A 16,952-nucleotide genomic window follows, 5' to 3' on the forward strand; every position below is an offset into this window, starting at 1 on the left:
ATGGCCCCAAATCCCATTAATCTTGATCACATGCCCTAAGTAGATCATATTTTTCATGTTGAACTCACACTTTGGCTCCTTTGCATATAGTTCTTGTTCTTCCATAATCACTAATATCTCGTCCAAGTGCATTAGATGGTCCTCCCAAGTCTTGTTGTAAAAAAGAATATCATCAAAGAAAACCAGTAAGTACTTCCGCACTTGTTTGTTGAATGTGTGGTTCATGCATGAATGAAAAGTTGTGGAGGCATTGGTCATCCCAAATGGCATAACCAAGAACTTATAGTGTTATTAATGGCCCCTAAAAGTTGTCTTCATATGTCCAGCTCCTGAACTTGAATCTGATGGTAGCATGAATGAATATATATCTTTGAAAATTGATTGCCTACCCTCAACTCATTCATCAACTTGTCTATTTTGGGGATAGGAAACCTTTATCTTATTTTCCTCTTGTTAAGAGCCCAGTAGTCAATACACATCTGCAAGGTATGTCCTTGTTCTTAGCCATAACCACTAAAGAAGTGAAAGGATTGGAACTAGACTGAATGTGAACCAACCTCAACAAGTCCTTAATGGCCTTCTCAATTTCATCTTTGTAGACCTTGGGATGTCGGTAGGGGATGGTAATGGCAGTCTGCACTTCTTCCTCCAACTCTATAACATTTCAAAACCTCTGTCTAATGGTCAACCTAGAAGAATGTCAGAAAAAACTTTCTAGTGTTTGTGGAGAAATACTTGAATGTTGTTTGGATGTTGCCACCATTGATTTGGTTCTTTGTTGACTGCAATGAAGCACTTAACTACCCACCCAATGTCACCTTGCCGCAAAAATGCCTCCATGTTGTTAGATGATACTAGCTTCGATGGATATTGATGCATTTCCCTCCAAAAAATCTTCATTTCGTCCACTAGATTTGTAAACTCCATCTCCATGTTATGTTGATATGTAATATACTTCCAATGTAATAGAGCCACTGAACTCTTAACACCACATTGGTGTCCAGCACGTCCACCACAAAGAAATCATCTGTCATTGTGTAGTTCCCCATTGTTAGCTTCTACTTGGGGATATATCTAGTGTAGTCCATATGATGGTCACCTGGTATGGCTACTACAAAGCCATTGAACTTATTTGTCATAATTTCTCTCCAATCCACCATGGTTGCATCTATGAAGTTATGGGAAGCCCTACCATCAATCAATGCCATCACCTTGTGCATTGCCAAAACTCCTCTACTCTGAATGTGTGATAGTTGGGGAATCTTGACATGGATGCAATAATTGGGGCCTTGCCTCTAGCCTGTGAAGTCTCACCCCCAACTATCCAGCATCACTACTTTGGTGTTGGCTCCTCGTCATCATCATCGTTTTCACTCTTTCAATATATCTCAATCTAATGGGATTACCCACCTTTTCCTTTTCTGCACACCTGTGCCCTGGTACCCAAGGCTCTTGACAGCTAAAACAAAGATTTTTTTTCTCAACTCCTTTCGGGTCTCTTCATCCAACTTCAGTTTCCCAATCCACTCCTTCTGAAAATATTTGGCCTCTTTACTTTTCTAGGGCAAGGAAGGCTTAGGATTGAATCTGCTCTTAGGAACAACACCCTGCATGTCACTAGCTCTATTAACTGCATCTCATAGTGTGGTTGGTTGATACCCCTTAACCCAACCACGTAGAGGCTTAGATATCCCCTCCACAAATAACATCACTAATTGAGACTCTGATATCTTTGTGACCATAATTGTTAATCTCAGTAACCCTGATATGTATACCTCTGCGATGTATGTCTATCTGAGCTAAGCCAACTCTCTGAAATGAAAGTATGGATTCTTCCGATCAAAACTCTTTATGAGCCTCTGTGTGAACTCAGTGTATGAGGTGATGTTGGCATAACCCATGGTCACTAACCCATGATACCACCACTCATAGGTGTCCTCATCCAAATGTAATGTCGCCAACTTAATGGCTTCAACCTTTGCCATCTAATGTAACTGAAGGTAGGTGTCCAACTTTTGGACCCATGATCTAGCTAAGCACTTCAATGACCCATCAAAACAAGGAATGGTCATCTTTCCCAATGTTTTTTGTAGCTCTTGATTCTTCCTTAAAACCCTTTGAGTTGCCTTAGGCTTGCTTTTTAATTAGAGGTGAAAGAATTCATTGAAAACTCATATCAGCTTGGAACTCACATCCCAATGCTCTATACTCCTCCAAATAATTTGCATAAGGGGTCCCCTGACTCGTCTGCTCAGTCTAGTTTTTTGTTGTCTCGTGTATGAATTGAGGCAGGTTGGTTTAGGTGTTATGTTGTATAAGCATGAATGGCTTCTCATGGGAGTACAAATAGTTTTTCCCTTTACACTATTAGACCCATCTCCATTAACAGGTTCCTTCTTGATGGAAGTCCCTTTGTTTGCAATCCTTCTAATTAGATCCACCATCTCCTTTTGGCCCTTAGCCAAACCATTCAGTGCACTGAGTTAATTTTTGAATTCCTAAATCTCCTTATCCCCATGTCTAGCTCTTCTCTTTAAGGTGTCTCTTCTACCCCCTTTCCCTGGTTAGGGGTTTCTTCTAATTCAGGGGCCTCCTCTTCCTCTAGAATGGGAGTGGGCTCTTTGGTTTTGTAGTGTCTTTTGTGACATAAGGGTGACCTTCAGAATTCATCAACTGTGGTTATAGGCTACCCCTCGACCTCACAGTTGTCCAAGGACATGCTTTGATACCACTATAAGATACCTCCTTAAAAGTATCTCAAAGTTTCCCTTTTAAATATTTAAGTTTTTCTGCTTAGGTTCATTGTGGTATTTTGACAAATAGTTGGAAGACAAACTATTGTAGGTGTATTTTCTTGAGTTTTGGTTCAAGTGAGTATACAATGCTCAAAAATACACTTACGAAGTACTTTTGGAACAACATCACCATATTCATATTTGACACAATAAGAGTAAAAATCGTTGATATATTAAAGTCAACCATAAATAACCATGTTCCTCACTGATACATTGCTTCCGAAACTACACAGTGACCATTGTAGAGACCCACAACTATACCATTGGGTTGACAGAAGATAATACAAACTTCAATAGAACCTGGTTTGTATGTTGCCCAAGGAGAATATGGCCCACAATCAGCGTCAGCGTGTAACACGTAGTGACACAAGTCAGCAACAGGGGAATACTTGACCTATTTGTCGATTTGTGTAACTTAAGAGGTACTCCCAGAACCCCTGTGGTACTAGGTTTTGGGGGCAATGTACCCAAGTAGTGTGTTTTGTACCCGAAGTTGTGGGTGCAAGACCAAGTGGAGAAAATGATATTTTATTCAATGGATGCATGTGGAGCACGCTTGATGGTCTAAGGGGCACCTAAGGGTTCAATGATGGTGGCTAAATCAAATAAAAGAAATCAATTTCTTAAGATAGTGGGTTTGTATGTGTAGGCGCATGTAGGCTTGAGCTACAAGACACAACCCTTGGTAATGAATCGCTACCGCCATAGAATATTATTATGAAGAGATGAGTTTGTGATCATTTGAGACATCCATCCAAGAGCATTCAATCTAAAGAAATTACAAGTCTGGGGTGCAATAGATCCAAAGGAGCCGAGTTGGAGAGTGAAGAAGGACGAGTACTTATGTTTGTATGTGTAGGCGCATGTAGGCTTGAGCTACAAGACACAACCCTTGGTAATGAATCGCTATCGCCATAGAATATTATTATGAAGAGATGAGTTTGTGATCATTTGAGACATCCATCCAAGAGCATTCAATCTAAAGAAATTACAAGTCTGGGGTGCAATAGATCCAAAGGAGCCGAGTTGGAGAGTGAAGAAGGACGAGTACTTATGTTTCTTTCTTATTTTTTGAATTAGGCCAAGTTGAGGAGCTACTGGCCAAGTTATCTTCATGATTTTGGTCAAGTTCTAAAGTGTATTTGTTGTGCTATCTTTTGTGACCATACTGAGGTGAAACATGGAGCTAAAGAGAGGGTTGAGACCCTTGTGAAGGCTAGAATATAACATTGAGTTAAGGTCGAGCTCTGTTAAGGATCAACACAATAATTACAATGGTAGGAAAGGGAAGAATCACAGTGAATGCGTGACTAAGGTGGTTGAAGGGTTTGTTGTTGCCGCGGAGAGGTGTCGTCTAGGTCGAAAATCTCAAGTTGACAAGTGCCCATAACTAAGGTATGTTGACTTGTTCTTTTGTGATGATCATTGCTAGGTTAATGATAGTGTTATGAGGTATGTCCATAGGGGTTTGGATAGCAGTGAAGGAGCCCTAAGTGGCATAATTTGTGGAGACATGTTACAATTGTGTGGGCTCCCATGTAAGCCCTAAGGACAGTGAATTTAATGGGTCAGACCATTTTTATGCGGGTTGGTTGTTGAAGCCTGTGATCAAATGTTTTTGGAAAAGTTTGAAAGAAGGTTGGTTGGTGATGCCCTAGCTCAGTAAGTGCAAGTGGGCATATCAGTGATAAGGGGATAGATTTTAAGACCTTGAGAGAAATGGTATTGGATCACTCTTGTCATTGCTAGAGGGAAGTTTGTTAAAGGCATAAGATCATTCATCTAGACGCAGAAAAAGTGATTGATAGAGGAAGATTTGTCAGCCGAAGATGCAAGTTATTCTGAAGTTGCAGAAGTACTTGTGAGCTAGAGGTGGCAAAGGACCTGCCAAGGGTTCAAGGTATGTGGACTAAATCGAGATCTCCATCAACAAGTAAGTCAAGTCTGTCTTGTTCAAGGGTATATTGGTGATCATACATCGTTGATCTCAAGCCCTAGTTGTTTTTTTATCAATGCTAATTGTAAAAGCCATGATCCCTGTTATGGGAGTCCTATGTTTGTTGTATTAAGTTACTGTCGTACATTTTTAGTTGTGCAAAGTGTTTTTGTTGTGGCATTTTGGTGTGTTTGTTATCGTGTCTTAAACATAACCCTGATTCTAAAACATTAGGGGAATCTTGAGGTCTAAAATGCCTCATATTTTCAACTTATCTCCCTATGGATGCAGAAATTGATTCCTCATCCAAGAGTACCCATGTGGCATACTTTCAATGGACCCTGCTAAATGAAAAATGAGACAATCACGTTTTTAATGTATTTCTCATTTTTCACGTAGCAGAGTCCATTGAAAGTATGAAACATGGGAACTCCTTGAATGAGGAATTAAATTTTGCATCCAACAAGTACTCATGCTCGAAATTTGAGTACAACATTAGAGAAATAAGTTGAAAAAATAGTTTTATTATTTTATTATTTTTTAATCTTTTTACTTTTTTACCCCAAAAATGGTGAATCATCCCCCATGGTTGACATCATCATCTTGAATCCTATTGGTTCTTATAAAGTTTATTTTAGTTGCCTTATAAAGTTTATTTTGGTTGAACACTTTTCTTAGGAAGCACATTTTAGACCTCAAAAGTTCTCTAATGTGCCAAGGAAAAATCAACACTTTTCACCAATAACTCGTCTCAAGAGTACTCTTGGTCAATTGGATGAAAAAAGATCCCCTTCTTCAGTGTCTACTCAAAAAGTAAAATGGGAAGGACTATCAGCGCCTTCCAGAATGCAAGTCGACCCACTTAGCAGAAATCAAACTGATCACAATTCATCAATAACTCAACCATTTAAGTTTGCTACAAATCTCAAAAATTCTTCTTTTGGAATGATAGCAAATGTTTTCTCAGCGTGTGTCTCAGGGGCTCAGTGTATGCAAGCAAATACACTACCCTTCAACCCATAACTCATCTAGCTTGGAGATTAAACTCATGGCCAGCAATGGAAATCGTACTCAGTTGGAAACAAGGGTAAACTCAACCTAGAAGCTAATAAACTCGAGCACCTTCAATCTTGTAAAACTCGACCCACTTGTTAAACAAACCGACCAACAAGTAAACAATGTTGAAAACTTCTACTTGGAAAAAGATACCTACAATATACAAAATCAAAAGAGAAAATCAATTGTGTATAGTTTCAACACCAAAGCTAGCAATTGCGGCTAAGGTTTCCCATACCCTAAGTTTCTCTCCAAAAACTCTCCAAAACTCATTTTCTCAGAATGCAAGTGATAAAATAAGGAAAGACTGCTCATTTTTCCTTTTTTATAACTTAGTGGTCACTTTTGCCACCATTTTACCTTTTTCATTTTTTAAAATCACTTTAAAAAATTTCACTTTATAAATTGAAAATGACTTTTCCTTAATCTATGATATTACCTCTTTTTCACTCCTTTAACATTTATAATGTTTTCCTTGGCGAATCATGTTCCTTTACTTAAAATGTTCCCCACCTTAGCCTACAAGAACTTGTTAGGCTAACAAAACCATGTCTTATACCTCCTAAGTGGATGGGGACAGTACATGGGATCTTCGTTCTACACGTGTTTTGATTTTTTACCACCTATGGCTAGACTTGGCCATGTGTCTCCACTACCTAAAGATAGGTATTATTCTTCATCAAATAATTCTATGTATGGTGATTCTTCAACTTGTCGTGACGATGAGCCACACTTGCTGGCTCAAAACGCGTCGACAAAAGTCTTTCTATATGTGATTTACGCCGAAGCTCTTCTTATAAATAGCATAAGCTATTGAATCAGATGGAAGCATGATGAACCATATACACGTGTGAAATAAAGCTCTGTAAATTCTAACTGGGGAACAATGGTGTCAGTGACGTTTTCATGGATTCATGCGAAAATTCTCCACCATGTAAAAGTTTGTGTAAGGTCAATCTGAAAAGGAAGATGGATCCCGTTACGTCTAAAAAGGCCTCATGGGATGAGATAACAACTAATAGTCCATCCGTTGCCCGATCATCTCAAGGACATAAGAATCTCCTTTTTACTAGTTAATGTTTCACATTACCAAATATCAACTGCAAATGTTATAAATAAAGAGCTTGGCCGCTCATCTTGGCATATCAAAAATATCAGTAAGCTGGGGTATTGATTATGCAAAGAGTCTATAATACTAAAAACAGATGTATGCTCTATGCCTAGTGTCTAGTATGGTATAGGCACATCAAAAATCTGTTCAAGGAATTCTATGTGTCTAGTCTGAGCTGAATAAATCCCAATCATCTATCAATGGTTTCTAGGATTGTTATGAAGCATGTTATTATTTATTCTTGAACATAACATTGTTCCGTGTGTTTTAGTTACAAGTCCATCTAGCTCAGATGTGTCTTAGTTATTCAAAGCCTTCGACCTTAGCAAAGTTACTTTAATTAAAGGAATAATTGAAGTGCAGTGTTTTTATAAGAAAAGTGAGTGTAATCTAATGAAATGCAAAGGTTATTTGCATTAGTAAATTAGATGAATCATAATATCTCAACCATCAATCATTTGCAGAATAGATCCATGGATTCAATTAATATCATAAGATTATAAAAACAAGGCTAAGTGGAAGAGAAAGACACAAGATATTGAGTGATTGAGTCACGATGGATGGTGATTCAAAAGCGAACACAAAGGTGATATAGGATCTTCATCCAATGTTCAGGCTAAGGGAGAAATGTAGAAGCGTAGCAGCAAAAAGAAATTCAGATCCGAAAATTTATGTGGAGGTTGTACAACACAGAGAAGCCATACAGATTTTTTGGGCACCAAAGTCGTAGGGCCGCAAGGATAACAGGCATCTGGAAAGGCCATACACAGGCCATACAACAGGTATAGCTTAGCGCAGGCTGTACACAAGCCATACAGCACAAGTACAACAACATTAGTACAACAGCAGGGCACACATGCTGTGCAGAGCTTTCAGCATCAAAGCCATACTGTGGGACAAGCCATACCAGAGGTGTACAGTAGCAAAATGCGGATCGAGGTTTCTTCAATGGCTAATAAGCCAAGTTCTAAATTGCTGTAATTTTCAGTATTTCCCTCGGGGGATTTTTCTAGTAAAAGAGTCCTTGTATGCTGAGAAATTTATTTTATGAACAGCCGATTTGAAGGGCAAAAATTTGTGCATATGGGAATTGAATCATTTTGCTTCCGCTGATTTTTTTAGTTTATTTATTTTTAAAATCTCAGCTATGCAATTTATTCAGTAATCTGTATGGGAATTGACTCATTTTACTTCCACTGATTTTTTTAGTTTATTTATTTTTAAAATCTCAGCTATGCAATTTATTCAGTGATCTGTAGTTTAATCTAATTTACAAGAAAATGCTAGAAAATATTTTGCCTATTTGCTGGAGTTAAAGGAAATTTAACAGAGAACAATGCCCCCAATTTATTACAACAATGCCCCCAATTTATTACAGCATACACTGATATTCACCAAATATATCCTAGACAATTGACTCCTTATGTGACATCTTTCGACATTACTATCTGCTTTTGAGCCAATCCCAAAAGCATATGAATAGCCTTATAAATCTTCTCTTGAATTACTCATTTTTCATCAATGGAGTTTATAACATCACTGAATAATCTTGATTTTTATGTAGTGAATTAGAACGTATCTAAACATATGAATTGTACTTTTTTATGTGTCGAATTAGCACGGTATCTTAACAACATTATTATTATTATTATTATTATGCATTCATAGTCCAAAATAAAGTTCTAAAACACCAGTGAGAATTACACAATTCACATGATCTAATTAAAGTGATGGTGGGAAATTTTACGAGTCAAAAGCCAAATTTTCATAGCAATTTTCTCTTACTTCTTGATCACTTCTGCTAAATCGAGTTTCAATTTTTTCCACTTGAATTGAACTTTCAGTAGTTTGTGCAATACATTTTACAAAAGCTTATTGCAGAATTGGGCTCACATAAGCTATCAAAAGAAAGAGTCGCCTTTTCAACTGCATTCTTGTAGATAATTTGTTTCCATGCATTATAAGGAATAGTGTTCTTTCCATGGAATACCCTTCCATAATATATGGAGAATTGAAATGTATTCACCAATTGTCTCTGTTGAGTGCTCAAATGTCCCACTTGGCTGAGCTTATGTGTCTCTGCGTTACAGATAAAATATAGCCATTCACATTGACACAGATTATGCAATTAGCAATTGCAAATGTGAATTTAGACGATCACATAAGAGACAATAATGCAGACATGGTAAACCTAGACAATCTATACAATCAAGACTAACTAGTAAAATAATCCCTTCGGGTGGGTATGACAATAAACTTTTATATGATGGATGATGTGCAAACTAATCTTCTACGGTACTTGAGAGTTTCGAGCTCTGACGACATGGCAAGTAAATATAAAGTTTATGTATGAATTTAGTCTACAATGTTCAATTGCTGCTAATACAATATTTTACTTAGAAAAAGAATACATATACTATGGGAAGTTTATTTTCACAAACTGACAGAATAATTTACAATGGGCACATTAACCATGTGCAAACCTGCACAAAATCCATTGGTACACAGACTTGCTATACTATTTAAATACCATCCATTATGTGTTCCCAAAACACATACTAATTACAAGATCACTCGTCGAAATATTTCTTCCACGTGCAGGACTTAACAAGAAATAATACTCAGGTGCAAGCCCATATATATGTACAATAAATGATGAGGATAACAAATAATAGCAAATGCAGTGTGACCATGTCAAGCATCACATCTTCAAGAGTGAGTTCAAAGAAGTACTATTAAATCTTTGTGCCAGCCCTCTTATGACGAGAACAATCACATCACGCATATGTCGTGTTTGTACCATCAAATCTACTTCATTTTCACTATCAATTACAATCTTCAAGCGATGCTGGTCATTTCGGAAAAGCTCCACCTGCAAAAACAAAACGCTTGCTTGTTTATAGCATAAACCAAAGAGGGAAAATTTAATTGTCACAAATCAAGCAGAAAAACATATGGAGGCCCCCCCTGATGGTAAAAACTTATGTGCAGGTTTATAAGCAGTAACCATTTTTGTGGAACATTTAACCTTATCATTAATTGCTCCATATTTTTTGTCAACTCGGTACACGATTTAAGAGAGCTAGTAATTCATCCCCGACACTGCTCCATGTTGGCACCCTTGCACTGCATGTCTTTGCATCAAACACCCAGATACACCTAGATGTATGAAAGCCAGTTTGTTTAAAGGCCATGTAGAAAAAAAGACGTCCTTTGGTTTTCCTGTCCTTTCTATAGTGTGAAGACAGAGCATGCCCACTGATGAAAAGGGTGAAAAATTAGCATACTCGTTATAGATTTTTTATCAAGGCCTTTGGATCTCTGGCACACCCACTTGGGGAAATGTATGATGGTGACAGTAGGGTGCAAAACTAGTATACTCGTTGTAGGTTCAGTATCAAGGCCATTAGTTCTCTGGTGGATCCACTTGGTTAAAATGAACAATCATGATAACTGTGCAATGTGTTCTCCATTTCTCCTCTGGTTTGTCGTTTAGTAACTCCCCAAATATGTCATTCATAAAACAGAAGTGAAATCGATATTTTAAGTTCATGTCAAGTTGTTAACTGCACAAGATGCTGAGTTGGTAGATAAGTTAATAGATTACCCTAACATGACAAGTGTTGAATGTAAGCACCTCCAGTGTGAAATGCATTTCTTCAATTGAAATTGTGAGACATTTACATCTTGACTTGTAGATGCCTAGCTTGAAATAAGGATGCTTCCTTGTCAGACAGCAAATGAAAGAAATGAATTCCAATTGTTCTTTTATAATCGAGTGAGCATGGGATTTGTTCAATGGCAGACTACTGGTATGACTAGACATTGCTGTTGACATTCGCCAATCTCCTACATAGAGAGTACCCCTATTTATTACTTCCACTTTCATTTCGTTGATGCATATCAGATTTTGTTGGCTGTCCAAGTTATAAGTAGTGGCTTGGAACAACTATAGGAGTCGTGCATGATAGATTGTTATTTAATACATTAGCTCGAGCTTACGGATCCAACTGTGGCCTATCAAGGTGTGATTCATTAAATATTTTACAGAGGATGCGTCGGACAAAACTACTGATTATAGACATTTCCATTGACAATATCTTATAAGGCTAGTGCCCTTATTCCATATTACTCCAATCAAAGAATAATGGAATTTTATCAGCAATCCTTGTTATAATGACTTGGTACCAGTGCAGAAGGCATGGAGATGTATGTTGTCATTGCAATACATCAACTTTTGAGCTTACGGATCCACTAGTAGCCTATCTCAATACCCTTCAAATATTGTTATACTTCTACAATACAGTTACAACAAAGCGTTAAAATGAAATAAATCAATGTCGATCAGTCAATCAGGGCTCTACACCTAGTGTACAGCCACCCAACCCTGTAGCAACAGTTGGCTAAGACTACCTTCAAGATAATAAACTTCTGAGGGTACAAGGTGTTGGAAATTGTCATGAAAATTCATACAGCAGTGTAATTTTGCATTAGTGCAGATTGAAACATCATAGGTGCAGATTGGCATGCAAAATAGCAGCATCCTGAGCACAGACCAGTTCAAGCACACTGAAACTGCTGGCGTGGAACAGTTTTAACTTTTGACACAAGAGCTGACTTGGCACAAATTGCTGACATGTACATTACTGTTGGAAGAAATATGCTTGCTTGAAATTGATCCCCAGCATGATCACCTTTGATCACTAGTTAATTCTGTTTTATTGACACCATCCAAAATCTGACTAGCACTGATTTGTGGTAACACTACTCAGTAAAAGCAGAATGCCTTTTTTTAATTTTCCAAAAAAGTTGTACAGGCCAAAATTTTCAATGGTGTCAGAGAGGTTAGGTGTGATAAGCATGGCACCAGTTCATGGTTAGTCCTTTGCCTGGAATGGCTGAACATCCTGTGACGCTTTCCAGCACCCCAAGATTGTCCAACAGGCCAGCTGGGGCCTAATCTATCTCCAGATTTTCCAATGAGAGTATTCAGCTGAATTAGAGGAGTTTGACTCGATCCATGATATTGTGCATATAGAAGACAACCAGGATTGTGCCTTGTCCCTAGTCCTTGTCAAGCTGGAGGTGTACTGTTCTTGTCTGACAAAATTCATTTTTCTTTCAAGATTGGACATCGTATAGGTACTAAAAGTTGGGTTGAATTAGACTGTTGTCACTGCTGAAATTTTCTCTGGAAAAGAATATAGACAATCTTTGAAATATTTGGTTATCTAGATTGGTAATTGACTAGTCAAAAGCTACTTACAGGCTTCAAAACATAGCAATGAGACCTTTATTGGATCATGTTATAACAATTGCATTATTGCAGAGTTCGCAGATATAGGTTTCAATCACATCAGAATAAACTATAATAGGGAGGCAGATAATTTGTCAAAACAGGCATACTCAAGTTAGACTGGTTTTCTACAGTTTGAGGTGCATGCGGGGCTAAACCTCCCACAGGTCCCTGAATTTTCTTCTTTTATGTTACAATCTCATTTTCTGTTTGGTTTCTGTACTTCATAAGATGACTATGATGCAGAAGTGGACAGCTACTCTCTTCTTTTGATTATGATGGTGGAAATCCTACCCACTAAGGATAGGAAATCCATTATTACTATACTGCTCACTCCTCAGGTGGGTAGACTATAAAACAAGTTTACCTAAAGATAATACTGCCACCAATTCCCACGCATCTGCCCAAGAAATCAAACCACTGACCTGACGCTGGCTAGCACTCACAGAGCAGATTGGCCAATCGAGCTTAAGTAGAAGTGAACAGCTACTTATGATTATTGTGATGACAATTTTTTACTCTTCTGATATTGATGTAATTTCAATGGCATGGACTTCGATTTTGATTTAAGGCATAAGCCACTGTTAATTTCTGACAGAATAGATAGACAGCAAGGTATAAGCCACTATGATTTGTTGATAGTATAAGCTACTATCTCTTAGCACTTCATCGGGTGAAACTGTCCTCAGGGCATAATGTTTATGAAGTCAATGAATTAAAGAAGTTGCATTATTATGTGGATTGTTCCATGAAATAATCAAACTGGTAGGTGTGCCCTCCCCCCAGATGTGGTGCTAATGGAAAGGACCTTACATTGTGTTTGACTCCACATGTCGCCCATCGCATCGATTTGATGCTCGAGGATATCAAAAAACTCACATTTTTCAAGTCATCCATTGCTCAAGGCAAAAGCATCACCAAATCCATATAAAACAATTCAATTCTCCTTCACTCTCTCATGAATTCGTCAAACTGGTAGGAGTGCAGCATGTGGTGCAAATAGCCACCAATAACGCTATGAATTATGTGTTTGTCAAAAAATTGCTAAGGGAAAGGCACCTCACATTGTGTTGGACTCCATGTGTTGCCCATTGCATCATTTGATGCTTGAGGATATCAAAAAACTCACATTTGCCAAGGCAACCATTGATAAAGGCAAAAGCATCATCAAATACATATCAAACAATTGAATTGTCCTTTACTCCCATGAAGCAATTCACAAGGAAGACAGTTGTTGCACCTTCGTATTATACATTTTGCCACCAGTTTCATTTCCCTTCAATCCCTTCACCTTTGTGAACTTTCTTTTCTGACAGGTGGCAAAATTGTGCATATAGCACAAAACAATATCAGAGAGCCACTGCTAGACTCATGAACCAAGACGGCTTCTAGGAAGGACTGGAGGAAGTGTATGCAATCAATAAACCTTTGATAAAGGTTCTTTGCTTGGTTGATGGGGAAAATCCCCAACGGGCTTCTAGTATGAGATCATGTATAGGTCCAATGAAGCAATCAGATCTTTCTACGAGAAACAAACAAAATCTATCAAATCATGGACTTTGCAAACAAATAATGTTTGGGGAGATAATTTATCACCGATGGAATGGGATGCTTCATTGTCCCATTCATGTAACAACACTTGTTGTCAACCTTGCCTTTTCTTGTCCATGTAGTTTTGGCTTGAATGGTTCTATAAATGTCTTCAATATATGGTCCCCTTTGCAAAAGACTGCATAAACATTATTAAAGAACAGGAATTGTATAGGAATGCCACTAGACTATTTGTCTTTGACATTGTTGTCCAAGAAAGGAACAGTTTACAATTCTGACTTTTTCGAATTTTAGTTACAACTTTGTTTGGTTTTTCACTTGTGTTTGGGTATTACTGGATTCAATGTGACTTCTTTTCTCTTTTGTTTTCATATTTGTTGTAGATGTCCAGTGGAGAAATTTTAATGAAAAAACACCAAATTTATGATTTTCTTCCATTAGGGTGTCTAGCCAAACCATTGTTTTAAAAAACGGCCGTTTCGGTATTTGATCTGAGCCGATACCCTCAGCCATGACTCGGCCTTTGAAACGGTACGTTTGGCCGAGTCATGGTTGACTCGGCCAACTCGGCCGTTTCTGTTATGACTCGGCCGAGTCACAAAAAGCCAGCCCAGAACACGTTAAACAGCAATTTAATATTTTTTAATGGATTTTTAAGGTGATTTCTGATTGGTTTGGACTCCAAGGTGTTATATGAATTTTCTAAATGTCATTTGGGGTCCATTCCCCCTCCCAAACCCTATTTAACACACTCAAATGCTCTCTACTATTGATATGCTATTCAAATTTCATGGTAAAAGTGACATTCTCCTTGATCTTCATTTTCATCCTTTTACTTAAATTTTTAACATTACCCTGAAATGACTCAGGATGTTTGAGAGTGGTTTTGGCCTCATTGGGTTTCATATGGAGAAAGTAGAATTTTAGATTTCATTCAAAATCCAGCAGACTTATCAGTTTTTCAGGATTTCAGGATTGGAGGATTGCAATGTTTCCATTGAATTTTGTCATGTATTAGGGTATGGAACTCTTATTTAATCAAGAGCACCAATCCCTCTATGTACCTTGATGTTAGTGACATTGGTTGTCGAACTCCTCTGGGATTCGCTCCCAAACCAGGAGCTTCTGAAAATGTCGCTCCCGCTCCCATTTTCGCTCCTGCTCCCAAGTAACACAAAGAAGAGAAACCGTTTGGATCAAAAACAGTTAAATGATCTAGTTTATGTCCAATACAACCTCCGACTCAGACGAAACCATTTGCTGAACAAAAGACCTAATTCAGATCCCATTGTGTTGGAAGACATTGATCCAACATGAGATTGGGTAGTGGAGAGTCGTCCAGTAGAGTTTGATCTTGATGAGGATCTTGATTTAGATTTAGATATCAAGACATCAATTGAAATTGAACATGTTGTTCAGTTGAATGCAGATCCCAATCCACCATCCTCAGTCTCACAGCCAGCAAGGACTCCAGTTGTAGGTGTGTTTGGAAACATGAATGAAAATCTCTAAAATTATGTTTAAAATCTTTAAAATTATGTTTTTTTATCAAAAAAATAAATATTTAATGTATTTTTTACAACGACCGAGTCATTGAAATCGAGCCGGCCGAGTCATTACCGTTTCGGAGTCGGAGTCGGAGTCGATCCTCGGTCGATTCGGAGTCGGAGTCGAAGTCTTAAAACATTGAGCCAAACTTGTAGGTCTTTTGGTTGCAAGCACAACTAGAATGTATTTGAAAACCTACACAGCGCACAAACAGAGGCACAGCAGGTTTGCAACTACAATATTTATAGGTTATGAGCATCTAACTTTTGTTATGCCCTGTGTTACTGGACCCATTGGGTCTTGATGCTGGATCCATGGACCCGCATTTTGGATATATGGATACGGATATGGATCCACCTAGATCCATGTAGGATCCGCCACATAAATGGATCCTTCAAACCCGGAAACATATCCCATGCTACTGAAACGGATCTTGTGCCAACTAGCCCTCACATGCCGAATCCCAAGCAAATAACATTAGAGTTTTTGGTTTATTTTTTAATTTTTTAAAGATATTTGCCACCTGTTTGAAACCATAAAAAGCAAATATTCTATTTAGATTTTTAGTTAGATTACTTATTAGTAATCTGTAGGTTGTATAGTCGTATAAGTTATTAATTACCTATAGGCTGTATAGCACATGATAATGCTAGTAGGAAAGGTCTGACACATCAAAATTTTAATTTTCAATTTTTGATAATGCTAACATGAAATATTTGAGACAATACATAGATAATCATATATAGTATACTATACAAAGGATGGTTGTGTCAGTAATAATTTAATTAGATCAATCCCATCCAACTCTAGATGAAGAGTCACTTAGAACAATATGATACATAGACCGTGTTCTCAAATTGTGTATAGAATTCATTTATCATTGTAACTAATTGGGAATTTTTAGATTTTGAGGTTAATTTAAAGGAAGACGACAAGTTGATCATGATGTAGAGTTGAAATATTAAAATGTTGAGCATGTAGACCCATTTTCGACATATCGTTAGACCTACTCTTCATCAACATATCAATAGAGTGATCATTGATGAGATACTCAATTTTGTATTTACAGTTATCCTTTTTGTATAAAGCATGATGCTTCATTATTTCAGTCTTCAGATTTATAGGTAACCTAATTATTTCAGTTCTAATGTTTTAATTCATGAATGTTTTGATTTTTAAATTTTGATGTGCTTTGTAAAGTCCAACTAGCACAACCGGTTGAGGATGGGCCTCGTTAGCAAGGCGACCCGAGATCAAACCTCACAGGGGGGTTGTGCCCTATGTTAGGGGGAGGAGACATGCTAAAAAATCCAGTCAGCTAAGGGTTGGTCTGGCCCAGGCCGAGTGCAATCCCTGAGTGACTTGATAGCGTAGATGCCCCTGGGTCACGGCTCCTCAAACCACAGGTCAAGCCTAGAGGATCACAAACAACTTGACAAACAAAAATTAAAAAAATTGAATATTTTTTTTTAATTTAAAAAATATATATTAGTATATTTTTCGTACGTGGTGTTTCCCCACCTTTATCTAGATGTTGGCTTTTCAAAAATATGGTGGATCCAAATCTAGTTTTGTTTCCATTTCCACGTAACTTAGGATATGCCCCTCAAGAATAATGACTCGTTAAATTTATTTTGACCCACTTACTAGTTGAGTATC

General features: G+C 37.7%; 1 protein-coding gene across 1 annotated transcript in view; it reads right to left on the bottom strand.

Annotated features, from left to right (window-relative positions):
- Window positions 1-9,306: 9,306 nt before the first annotated feature.
- Window positions 9,307-16,952, bottom strand: part of AIR9 (Outer arm dynein light chain 1 protein) — a 160,884-nt gene continuing 153,238 nt past the window's right edge. Inside the window, exon 38 of the mRNA XM_089377429.1 lies at window positions 9,307-9,770. Coding sequence (XP_089233555.1) covers window positions 9,600-9,770 — 171 coding nt within the window. The 3' untranslated portion in view covers window positions 9,307-9,599. The remainder of the gene's footprint in view (window positions 9,771-16,952) is intronic.

This window comes from Pinus tabuliformis, chromosome J (assembly GCF_031772625.1).
Source record: "Pinus tabuliformis cultivar Carrire ecotype Pingquan chromosome J, CPIR1, whole genome shotgun sequence".
Classification (NCBI taxonomy): domain Eukaryota; kingdom Viridiplantae; phylum Streptophyta; class Pinopsida; order Pinales; family Pinaceae; genus Pinus; species Pinus tabuliformis.